Here is a 12088-nt window from a genome sequence, read left to right as displayed (position 1 = left end):
GCAGTGTACTTTGTAAGGGATGTTAAGCTATGGACTGCCCTTTGTCCCCCTTTATGTAGGTTGCACTCTCTAAGATGCCTACTGTCACTAATTTGGTGATGAAAAATGGAGCTTTTGCTGAAGCAAAAGATTTTGCATATAAATGAAGCCAGTCAGTAAAGCCTTTGTGGCAGCATTGCTCTAGCTGCTTTGTGTTACCTGTGTTGCCTGCATTTTGCATTTTATTATTTATTATTATCATTCATTATGTGCTATTGTTTTATTATTATTTATTAGCACTATTATTTTTATGAATTGTTTATTATTTTGATAGCAATGCTGATAAAACAGAATTACCGAGTTGACTTAGGCTAATAAATCTGATCCAAGAGAAAATAATCTGGAAGAGATTTTGACAGGCAGATGCATGCCCCAAAGTTGACTATCCAGGATTCTCCAGTATCACAGGAGCTAAAACACTTCTGCAAAATCTCAGTAGTTGTATCTGTCGTTGTGTTTCACCCAGATTGGTGAGATGTTAGCCTGCAAATGATGCAGCGCACGTAAACGAGTCACACAGAGTGAGATGAACACCTGTCTCAAGTGAATGTTGCTGTATCTTTAGCTACTTATTAGACTGTGATCTTGCAGCAGTCTGCAGACATGAAAATGTGCCTGTTTTCAGCTGCCCCAGTTTGTGGACTGGTGTGTTAGGACAAATCCCTTTCGTCAACTGAAATGGAGTTATGGCCACAGGGTCGTGTTTGTTAGAAGACACAGTAAAGTCCACCTAGAGGCACAGAACAGATTGCTTCAAGTTGTAACCTCTATAATTTACTGCAACTCTACTCTCAAAATCTCCAGTTGTGCTTATGGAGGGACTCATGGGCATCTGAGTTACTAATGAAAATGTTTTGCCGGGCTGGAGTAACAAAAAATCCATGCAGTGTTTTCTGTCCTTTGAGTCCCTTCATTTCTGGCAGGATTCCCTGGGAGAATGGTAAGGTGACTTTGTGGTGCTTCTCTACAAAAGGTGTTCTATAAACAGCAAAAGTAGTTTATAGATCATAGAGCTCTCAGTGATTGTAAATTAGGATTACAGTGCTGTCATTCCATGCAAGCTGCTTCTGCAAAGCCACTTGGGGAAATGGTAATGTGGATCCTTTATCTCAGACAGGGCGGGGTCAAACGCTGTTGGGAATTCCTAATGAGATGACCCTTTCACATGGAAATCTCTGGTCCTCGTTTGCGACAGGGAGCTGTCAGCAGTTGCTGCCTGGGGAAATCAGTTCGGTGATGTCAGTTCAGCTCATTATAGACTGATGACTACTTCCCAGGTGCTCCTGGCCACTTGAAGCAAGTTTCCCAGGTGTGGTGGATGGTGACAGAGCCTTGTAGCGATGCCTGTCGTGTGCCACGTGCAATGCTTGTGTGTGTCACTGCTCTGCTCTTAGTGAACCTCCCAGGAGGTTGACTGTCTGGAAAGCCCACTCTGCATTCAGCCTGTTACAGCTTGTTTACAGAGACCCTGAGTAAATTCATTTAACTAAATGCCTGAGATGTAAGGAATTCTTTCACAGTGAGTTAATATGACCTTAGGTCACTTTACTTCTGAGTAAAAGCTGTGACAGAGAGCCTTGCTGTGATTTAACCCTTTGAGACAAGCTTTCCTGAGCATCCCTGTGGAAGGAGACATGGACTCAGGAAAGCCCAGAGAGCATGTGGATGTGGTGTCTGCATGGACAGGAGCTGCACAGAGCTGCTCTGGGTGGGCCAGCCATGCTTGTAGACATTGTGCAGAATGTGAAATGCTGCTGAGTGTCGGACTTTGAAATGAAGAGCCTGATCTGATTACCAAGTAATGTTTTAACTTTGAGAACTACTGCTTTTTCTGCTTTAAAATTACTTCACCAATAACTTCAGTTGCTAATATCCTGCAAAACTTGTGGTGCTGATGCACCTTTGCCCTTGACCCTTCTTAACTGCGTCAGATACTGTTAATGCTGGGTGCCTCATTTAGACAAGGCGCATTTTTTCCAAGTACTTAGTGTGGACATGCTGTGCTTTGCACACAGATCATTCAGAGCATCTCTCTCTGGGAAGGGCAGGTGTCCAGGGAATCTAAGGGAGGGGACACTAGAGAATTTTCTTCTGCTTTGCCTGTGCCTTTGCAGGCCACTGTGATAACTTCAGTGGGAGTTTTCTGGTTTAAATTGCTAAGATAGATCTGAACTTAACAACACTTTTTCTTCTAGAAATAACCATATAAATTGCAGGTTTATGCCACCCTTCTGGTGTTTCTAGGAGTGAAACTGATGCTTCTGGTGCTGCTACTGAAGTAATTTGTACATATATGGCTGGAAGGGGATGAAGTCCTTCTGTTGAGGATTTTGTAACTGGAATAAATTGTGTGTCTAACTCTCAAAGAAACGCAGTTGTAGTGCTTAATTAACATGAAAATAGGCATAAGGGAGCCATGACTATGAACAGTTTTATACTGTGATTTGTTTTAACAAGATCTTCATAAACGATCATGAAAAATTTCCAAGTAGAGTGTGCATCAGGAAGGTGGAAGTGTGAGAGAATATTTTCTCACAGATCTGGGTTTTTCTAGTCAGTTGAAGTGACATTTGTAGATGTCGTGACTTTTCAGAATGAGAAGAGCTAAAGCAAAATGCTATTTTTTTTACACACATTTTCAGAAAAGTCTAGTCAAACTGGTAGATCATGCAGTGTGGCAGCAGATGGGATTTACTTTGTATAAATAGACAGGGTGGTGTGTGCTCATAATATAAACTTCAGCTCAGCATATATTCGTTAAAAGGAAAATGTCACCGTGGAGAGCTCGAAGAGTGTAATAGTCCTTACTGTGATTGAGGTCTAATAATAGCAATTACAGGAGAAATATATTAGAAACTTTGTTAAATATGCCTGTTTAAGTGGCAGAGAAGTGGCAATGAATAAAATATGTTAAATTCCCACTAAAATAAATCAATTCACGGTCCTTTGCTTAGTTACACTCAGAGAGACGTGTTAAAAAGATTGAAGCCATGAGCTTTAGCCTTGTGTTTTGCATATGTATCACCCTACTGATACAGAATTATTCGGAATAGGATGTTGGATTTTTCACAAGTTTGATTTAATAAATTTTAACTGACAAGGTAGTGTGGGGAAGGGAGGGCAAGAAAACCATGGAATTGGGCAGAAATTAATTACTGTTTTTGTGCTTTGTGGAAACTTTACAGACTGGATTGTTTTTCAACCAGGTAGAGTTTTTGTTATTAGCTGTTGCCAGTAGGGAACAGTTGGCTGTAGTTCCCAGCAGATGTGATTTAGGTGAAAATTCTGCTATCTGGAGTCTTTATTTTGACTTGCACGTGCTCTGTTACATTTTCAGTCCTGTTCCTGGGAATCAGATTCATAGAGGTGCCATTATTTAAGTTGTACTCTGTTGTGGAGGAAAAAGTCAGGAAGGTAATAAGTCAGGATTTGCCCGAGCTAGCAAGCAAGCAGGGTTTGCAGCATGCCAGCTCTGGAGCACATCATTTAGCATGGCAGGAGGGGTTTTCTTCAGTCAGGATAATTGCATGGGCCTGCTGCATACATACACTTTCTTCAGGCCTGTTACTAAGTTTTAGTGAATGTGTGACATTCTTCAAAGTGAATTGGCCTGAGCGTACACGCACATCCATCAATAGAAGTTGTCCAATTTGTTCCTTACTTAGTCTGAGGCCAACTTCCACACTAATGAAGTCAATCAGCTGAGACTGACACATTTTTACACCTGCCAATATTCTACAATGTAAAATAATTCAATCCTTTAAAATTCAGGTCCTTCTACTCTAGCATGTATTAAATGTTGAAATGATAGCAATGAAGACTCTCTTCTGGAGTTTACGAAGATGTGTTTTGCTGCAGTGGGTTACTCTCCCTGTTGGCACGTAGATGTATGGCTGAGAATAAAGCATTGAGAAGGATCAATAGCTCCTACAAAAAGGCACTTTTTGGATGACAAATTTCTGGGAGCATCAGCTTTCAAAGCTTGTTGGAATGCACATCTGGCCCCAATAAACTACAGTTACAGTTTTAGGATAGGTAGTTACTTGTAATTTTTTTATTTACTCTTTGCAGTAAGCAATGGTTTACTTTCTAGTTACATCCCTGTAAAATAGCTCAGGAGGATTTTGTTTTGCTTTTGTGGGTTTGGGTTGTGTTTTATTCGCACACAACCACTTGTTGTCTTCAGCCAAGAGGTACTTGAGACTTTTTTTTCGGTTTTGGCATCTCTGCTTCTTCACTTAAATCTTTCCTGTGTTTCATTACTCCTGATCATCAGTCTCTGCCACTTCATAAGGTGTTCAGGAAATTTGCATCCCTGCAGCCAGTTGGTGGCTTGCTGAGAAGACTGTGTCTGCTGGAAATACTGTACAATAGGAAACACTGAATGATTGCAGAAGATTCTTCAGAGATTGTTCTTTTGCATTAAAACAGAATTTAGGTTAGTTTAGGGCCAATAAGATTGTCCAGTAAAGCTTATATTCCAGCAGATGATCACTAGATGCTTCAATGAATTATGAGCTCTGTTGTGAGTGACATGCATTTTTTGCTGCATGACAGAGTTGTGTGAAATGTATAAGGAAACATGCAGATACGTTCAATATCTTCCCTTTTCTGTTTGCCTTTAAAGTCTATGGTAAGCTGCCAAGGGGCCTGTTTCAAGAGAGAAAGAAGCCTCTTCAGCTGCCAAGTAGCTGGTTATTCTCCCAGAAAATGGAGCTTAGGAATCACTTTTTGTATTACTTTTTTAGGCTCTTCTGCAAAAGGCAGCATCCATCTCCATGTTTTAGAAAGCCCTTGAAGTTATGACCCTACTTTCTAAAAAATGGTAACTCAAAAGTTGGATTAAAAAATCGGGTGTACAGCATTGGGTCATCTGAAGGCAAAGGCATTGTTTAACTTTCAGTGTTTTGCTTAGCGTGTGGGATTTCTTAATTTTTTCACTTATCCTTCTTGTGCACCTTTGAGGTTATGATGAATTTTGGAGGGATCTGACTCTTGAATTAACAGTTCAGAGTATCTAAATGCCTGGGCTGTCTGCACTGTGGGTCATGAAACCCAACTTAGAGCAGAGTTGGTGGCACCTCATTTGGTGGCTGTCTCTATTCTATCCCTACCTGGATTCTGTGGACATGGTAGTTTGGCCAACAGGTCTGGTATTTAATATCAGTAATAAAAACTGCAAACAAACTGTGGTAGTTGTTATCAACATTGTGACAGTCCTCATTTCCACGACAAAGTTTCCTGTGCCTGTTATCTGGCCTGTACCCACAACTGAAATGTTACAGAGACCCTCTGCAGAACCTTTTGTATGTTGAGTCCCTGTAACACTCTGCTTTGTCATCTCCAATTCTAGTGTGCCCTCTGGATTTGAAGGGATGAAGGAACAGGAGATCTGCAACAAGATAATGAAAAAAATGCTGGAAAATTACAATACCTTGTTTGAATTAGAAGGCTTGAAGAAGGATGAAGAAAAGCCTGTATGTGAAGGGTTATCAGGAATAATTTTGGAAGAAGTGAGTATCTCTAATATTTCATTTTCTCATAGCAAATTAATAATTCAGGTTTATTTCAGGCTTCAATTCAGCAATCTTTTAGATAAGTGGAAGGCAGATTCTTGTGATAATGTTCTGTTATTGATTGGTATGCAGTTCACACATTGATTCTGCTGATAGAATTTCATGGCTAGCTGGGAAGTTCATTCTATTAAACATCTTATACTTTGTTGGCTACAAATTTATGCAGGAAATATATTTACTAAAACTTAAATGTTTTTAAATGAGGAGGCAGAATAATTTTAGGAAGTGTTCAGGGTATCTGACATGGCTGTCATTTATGGTGTACTTCAGTGATGATGAACTTTGGTACTCTAGGACAGTGTGAGGTTTCTAGCCTTTGCCTTTGTGTGAAGTCAGTCTATCTCAAACATGCACCTGAGTTTAAAAGTCAGGTGTTATGACTTAGCCATTTCTGAATGCGCTTGAAGAGAAACATTTAATAAGAGTTACTCTTTGAAGAAAGTACATTGGAGCTCTTAAAGAAAAGTGATTTAGTTAGAGTATTACACCTTTGGTGGGAAGAAGGCTTGTGTATAGCATCAAAGGATTCTAAAATTCAAAAGCTGACAAGTAGGGCAGCCAAAAGTGCCTTGTTCTGGCTTGTGCTGTCTCTACCATAGGAAGCAACCTCAAGTCTGTGCAGGTCATGAGGATGGTTTTGCAGTTGTTTCATTTCTTATTCTGTGTTAAGTGTGCAGATAATTACTCTCTTAGAGGGTGTGAATTCCTGAGTTTGGGAGGGTTGAACTACCTGCCTATCCGTGGTAGGGTTTTATCCACTGATAAAATCACTTCAGCCTTCACTGTCTGGAGTAGAAGTTGTCAGGAAATAAGTTATAAAAATACAGTGTCTTTGACCTTGACAGAATAGGAAGTTTGGTGTGAGCCCAGGTTCTGGCATTTCAGTGAAATCAGCTGATGACATCTCTGCCTTTGTGGTGTATCACGGGAGGGCCTGCTGAGTCTGTATGAGTTGGGCTCAGCTGCCTTTAGAAGGGTTGCTGGTTTTCTAACGTGGTAAATCAGTGAGGAAGTATTAAGCTGTATTTAGTTTTCTTTTACCTGTTACTAGCACTCAGCCAAAATGCTTCTGTGGAAGGAGATAGAATGACTGATAGCCTTCCAGTGTTGCAGTAACTTCTGGATAGTGGACGTTATCTGCCTGGCCAGTGACAGTGATGTTTTGCCACAGATGGTTCCTTCAACAACAAAACCAGGAAAATAACATATTTCTAAAAAAATAGGGCCCAGAAGAAAAGCTTCAGATGTACTTCCTTCTCCTTCAAGCCTCAGCCAATTCCAAAAGTCAAGATAGTCTTTCAATTCTAAGGGCTTAGTAGTAATTGGGATTGCACCAAAGTGGAGATCTGTGAAATTTCCCACAGCTGTTGAGAGATATAAGCTATCAAATTACATGGTGACAACTAGAATTACTCCAATAAAATATGCTAAAAGATAAAATTACTCAAGTGGGGTGGGAAGTGTTGCCCAATCTGTTGCCTCAGGAGACAGATGATTGCCTGAGAGAGCATGCCTAAATACAAGGGGTCACATTGTGTTTGCATCTTTGGACCTTGTTGATATTTTCCAAATTTTGCTGGCAGCCAGCTGCAAAAATTTGACCATGTTTGTTGTCCATCTAGTTTGGGTGGGAAGTTTCTAGTTTAATCATGGCACATACTCAAACACAAGAAGTACAATCATCTAACTTCATATAGCAAATGTACTAAGAAGGTTTTTTTTTTAATTAGTCAGGTGACTCCATGAAAGGAACATCATACTATTCCCAAGGGTTACTTTTTTTGTATTCTAGCAGATACCCCTTATCCTAGCCAATTTGTATGATAAACTAGAGATGGTACACTTGAAGAGAAAACCAAGTGATAATGAGATTCAGTAGAGAAAAGTGATTTCCAGATTGCTAATGCATAAACTATTACATAGAGTAGAAGCTAGTCTGTGTTGTACAAGAACAAATGCCTCAGAGAATTATTTGTCATTACCTGTGTCACAGTGTCCAGAAAATAGCAAGCTATTTGTAGGCAAAATTACAGCTTCTAGAAAAGCCATTGATATATCTACAGGTAGGTGGATATAAATTTTCCAAGTAATCCTGTTGTAAGCAGTGAAGAATGTAGGATGCTCAGGACAACGCTCTCATAAATTGAGACCCTGTTGATATTAAGGGTGTTGCATTCAAACATGAACTATGGTGGGATGGGGGAGTGGACAGCAAGGAAAGTGAAGAAACTGTGGACTTGCCCTTTACCAAACTCATCTGTGTTTATTTAAGTGGCTTTTTTAGCTTCTGTTTTGGGAACAGCAGGAGGGTGAGGAGATATTCAGATGACCTAATTCACTTCCTTGTTGGGTATTCTGTCATCCTTTCCCCCACATTCCTCATTGTATTGCCAGCACTTCACCCTGAGTCGCTACGCTGCTACCTTTCCCATGATTGCCTTCACTCTCATTCCTTCCTCACTTTTACATGTTTACATTTTTCTCTGAATTCCCACAGCCCTGTCCCACTACTGCTGTCAAATGAAAACAAGAGTATGTGCATCATTAGATAAAGTCATGGAAGCATCAAACTTCTCTTGGAGCAGTGTATTGGAAAGGAAAAACAACTCCAGGGGAGCAAGTTGCATCTTGTTTACTGTATTGGTCATAGCTAGGGGAAATCCATAATACTACAAGCTTCCAGAAGGAGCAAGAGCATTTGAATATCAGGCACAGTCTGTGGCAGCTTAAAGAAAAATATGTTTTAAGGAGGCTGAAAATTAATTAGTGTTAGAGATGGGAAAAAGAGACATGATTTTGTAGCGCTGCTGATAGTTGAACTACTATTCTTGATATGTATATACATTGAAGAGGCACAGGAACACCTTAATCCCAGATATATTTTTTCTTTCAAAGGTTGCTCGTCATTGGGAAAGACAAATTGTGCCAGGTAAAAGGGATTTCTTAGCTTGCTTTCTCAGTTGATTGTAATTCAGAAAATAAGGCAGCTGGAAATCTCTGCAAGTTGCATTCCAGTTCCTGCTTTATTCCCAGGGCTGTAAAACCTCCTCTTGCTCATTGCTCAGACATATTGTAATATAATTAGAAATTATGAGAAGTGTTTCTTTGGAAACATTTACATTTTTTAAAAAATTATAACAAAAAAGAAAATTTGTCTTAGAATTGCTTTTATTTCAGTGGGAAATTGAACTGTCAGGTTCATGACACCTTGCCTGGAAGGATTTTGTTCCACCTATTAGAATGATACCCAGATGATCATCCAGTTTGGTGGCCAGCAGGTGGAAGTATAACATGTGCTTTCTTCAGCAATATATCCATATTTGGAAATACCTTATAATAAAAGAATTGTCTGGTTTGATTTATTATTTTTTAAAATTCTGAAATAAATTGGAGTTTGTTGTAATTTGCAGGTCTTGTTTGCAGCCAGCTATTACTGCAGTCCTTAATCCAAGCTTTACTTCAATTTCCTAACTCATTGAGTTGGAGTAAGAGTCTCAGTCTGTTGATCAATAGGCTCTGCTAGTTAGAGAGAAATGGAAGAAGTGGGCTGAGTGTTCTGATTAGGTGTTTGCTCCATGGTCACGTTGTCAGGATCATAAATACGTGGTTTTTATTAGGTAGTGTTGTGTGTAAACAGTTAATTTTCTGATAGTACAGCTGCACTGTTGTGCATTTTCACATTATAAGTGTCAGTCCTTATAATGTCTCTTGTCATAAGACAATATTGCTTATATTTTGCTCTGGAACAGAATTCCTAGTGTGAATCCATATGATCCTGATAGATATTTGTGTTACTAACAAACAATTAATCAGTCTGGAGTTGCAATATGGCAATTTTGTAATCTTCTGGAAGAAATAGGTTTACAAAACTTATGGTAACAACAGAAATAATAATTTTGAACAAGGACCTTTAATATACAAAGGTCTTGAATTGCTGTTTGAACTGCAGCTGCATGTAGTCCTATGTTGTAGTACTAGCCAGTGGTGTATTGCTACAACTGGAATGCATTGGGACCTTGGAATAACAGCCATTAGGCTTCTCTAATGATCAAAGAGAGGCAGTGAAGATTTTTGTTTAGTTCAAGTGGCAAGGGAAATTTGCGCAGGCAAACTATTAATGAGACTTGCTCTTGAGAGATTTCTAGAATTATTCCTTCCACTGGCTTGAGGTGAAACATGTCACCTTTAATAGCAGGGTCATAGCTCAGTGTTGTCTTCAGATAAAACATCTTATCTATTACCTAGTCATGCAGGGTTACAAGATCTTTTTTTTTCTATTGTGTTTTCACCTTTTCCCTCCAATGCCTTCTTGACAGAGCACTTTTAGTTTCAAGAACCAGTCAGCTCAGAGCACATAAATATTTGCACTGGCACACAAGCACTGATATTATGAGGATGTAATGCTGTTTCTGGTTTGATCACATGTTTGGGACAGGAGTGCAAAAGGCTTTTCCCATTCCTCCCCTGTTGGGTGGTAGAATACATACCCTGTTCACCTGATGCAGAAGAAAAAGCAAGTACATTCTGAAAATTAAGATAACATTAAAATAATATTAACATAATATAGCATTAAAATCAAATAGAAAGTCGATCCTACAAAGTCAAGTAAATAAATGTATGGTTTTATCGATGTGAGTATATTGTAGGTGCATTCTGATGACCTCTGAACAAACAGGTTTCAATCCCTGAAGAGCTTCAAAAATTGGTCTCTTGCTGATTTTTGTATAAACAACTAGTTTCAAGTGAACTCTTATTTTAGATGCAAAATTATCTTCCTGCATTTTTATCCTTTGTTTCCAGTCTTCTAGCCAGAGCTGCCACTTCAGTGGGTAGGATGAGTTGGCAGAGTACTTCTCACTTTGAATGGCAGCACAAGTGCATGCACAGCATTGTGCAAGCCTGCTCTGAGATTTCTGACGTGCAGACACACCCCTGCTGCAGGTGTGGCTGCACCTCTTGGTGCTTGGTGTGTGCCAAGCGTGCAGTGCCCATCCCAGCCAGGCAACACCCCGAAGGTCATTTTTGTTTTGTCAAGGAGAGTGCTCCAGCTAACTTAGCCTGAAGTGGAATGCTTGTTCCTTCCCATTGAACACTGAGCAGATCATTCATCCCGAGGTAAGATTTGAGCCTTTTTTCCCCTAAAGAGAGTTTGGAAAGGTAAGATTGTCACAAACTTCTGCATCTTGGCTTGACTGGACCCTCTGCAGCTGAGTTTAAAGTTCCAACTCCACTGAAAACCACAATGTTCCAGCTGATTTCCCCCATGAGCAAAGCTGGATCTTCACTTACAGATGCTTCTTTCCCTTCCTCCAGCTATGGAATGAGGTTTTAATCCCTTTACAAGGTCTGGGAGAAACCTCTGAGTGCCCACAACTCCACAACTAATGGGCTCCCTCGAAATAAGTCCCTTTCCCTGTCACCTCAGCAGGGTCACACACTCATCAGACACGGGAGCAGCCCCTCATTTATGTCAGGAAAAGAGGCATCCATTTCTAATCCATGTTACACTGTCCTGGCTAAGCCTGCAGGGTCGAGATAGTTTCCTTTATTCTTCTTTCATATCTGGGACCATTTTAGCATCGTGTTAATGGTTAGCTTTCAGTACTGGATTAATTCTTTCCCATCAAGAGACAGCAAGAACAGATGGTTGGAAATCCTTTCTGATGATCTGGACAAACATTTCCATTTTGTGCAGCGTCCCCTTATTTGGACAAGTCATGCCAGTTTTCTCCTGCGTGGACTAAGGAGCCGCCAAGAGTAGGAGTGGGTTCATGTGGGAGATGTGAAGATGGGTGGAAAGTGCATGAGGAGAAAGAGCACCTGTGGAAGTCTGTCTCCTTTTTTTTTGTTTAGGATTTCTTCATCTATAATTCACTTTGCAGTTGTCCACCAGCGAGCAGATGGGCATGTTTATAGTAAGGGTGTATAGTGATTCAGCTAGAATGACATTTTAAGATGTGAGCTGACGGGAAGTGAGCAATATGAGATTTGTAGGGGAAAGTTTATAAGCCTGCAAACCTTTCACCTATAGGAAATTCAGTCTGGAGTGAGGAGGATGGTTATGTTTAGGCTGTGATTCAGAAAGGCAAGTAAAAAAACCCCCAAACAATTCCTTGCGTAATTCTGAAATTGCTTTCCAATGCTTCTAGCTCTGCTGGCTTTGACAGCCCTATGAACGTATTATTAAGCCAGAATGTTTCTGCTCTTGAAATTCACTGAAGCATTTACAGGATTATAAATCTGTCACTTGTGGTGTTACTAAATGCAGTCCTGAATATTTACACAAATATGCTAAACTCTGTAATAAATTATTATGCTGGTACTTTTTTCGCTAGAATTTGACCATATTTTAATTTTAACACATTATGAGAAGAAATTTGCCAAGATTCAGGACATAAAAGAAAGACAGGCGCATTACAAATGTCTCTTTCTCTCCTGCTGTCCATACTTGTAGTATACTATAAATTGTTTGA

The 12088-nt window shown here is 39.8% G+C and overlaps 1 protein-coding gene across 4 annotated transcripts in view; it reads left to right on the top strand.

The window, feature by feature from the left end:
- FAM13A (family with sequence similarity 13 member A) overlaps positions 1-12088 on the top strand; it is a 119370-nt gene that overhangs the window by 19287 nt on the left and 87995 nt on the right. For all 4 annotated transcript variants that reach the window (XM_033060312.1, XM_033060314.1, XM_033060313.1 and 1 more), the window contains one exon: positions 5393-5552. In XM_033060312.1, coding sequence (XP_032916203.1) covers positions 5393-5552 — 160 coding nt within the window. The remainder of the gene's footprint in view (positions 1-5392; positions 5553-12088) is intronic.

The sequence above is a fragment of the Catharus ustulatus genome, chromosome 5 (assembly GCF_009819885.2).
Source record: "Catharus ustulatus isolate bCatUst1 chromosome 5, bCatUst1.pri.v2, whole genome shotgun sequence".
NCBI lineage: Eukaryota > Metazoa > Chordata > Aves > Passeriformes > Turdidae > Catharus > Catharus ustulatus.
This window is presented reverse-complemented; position numbering and strand designations above follow the sequence as displayed.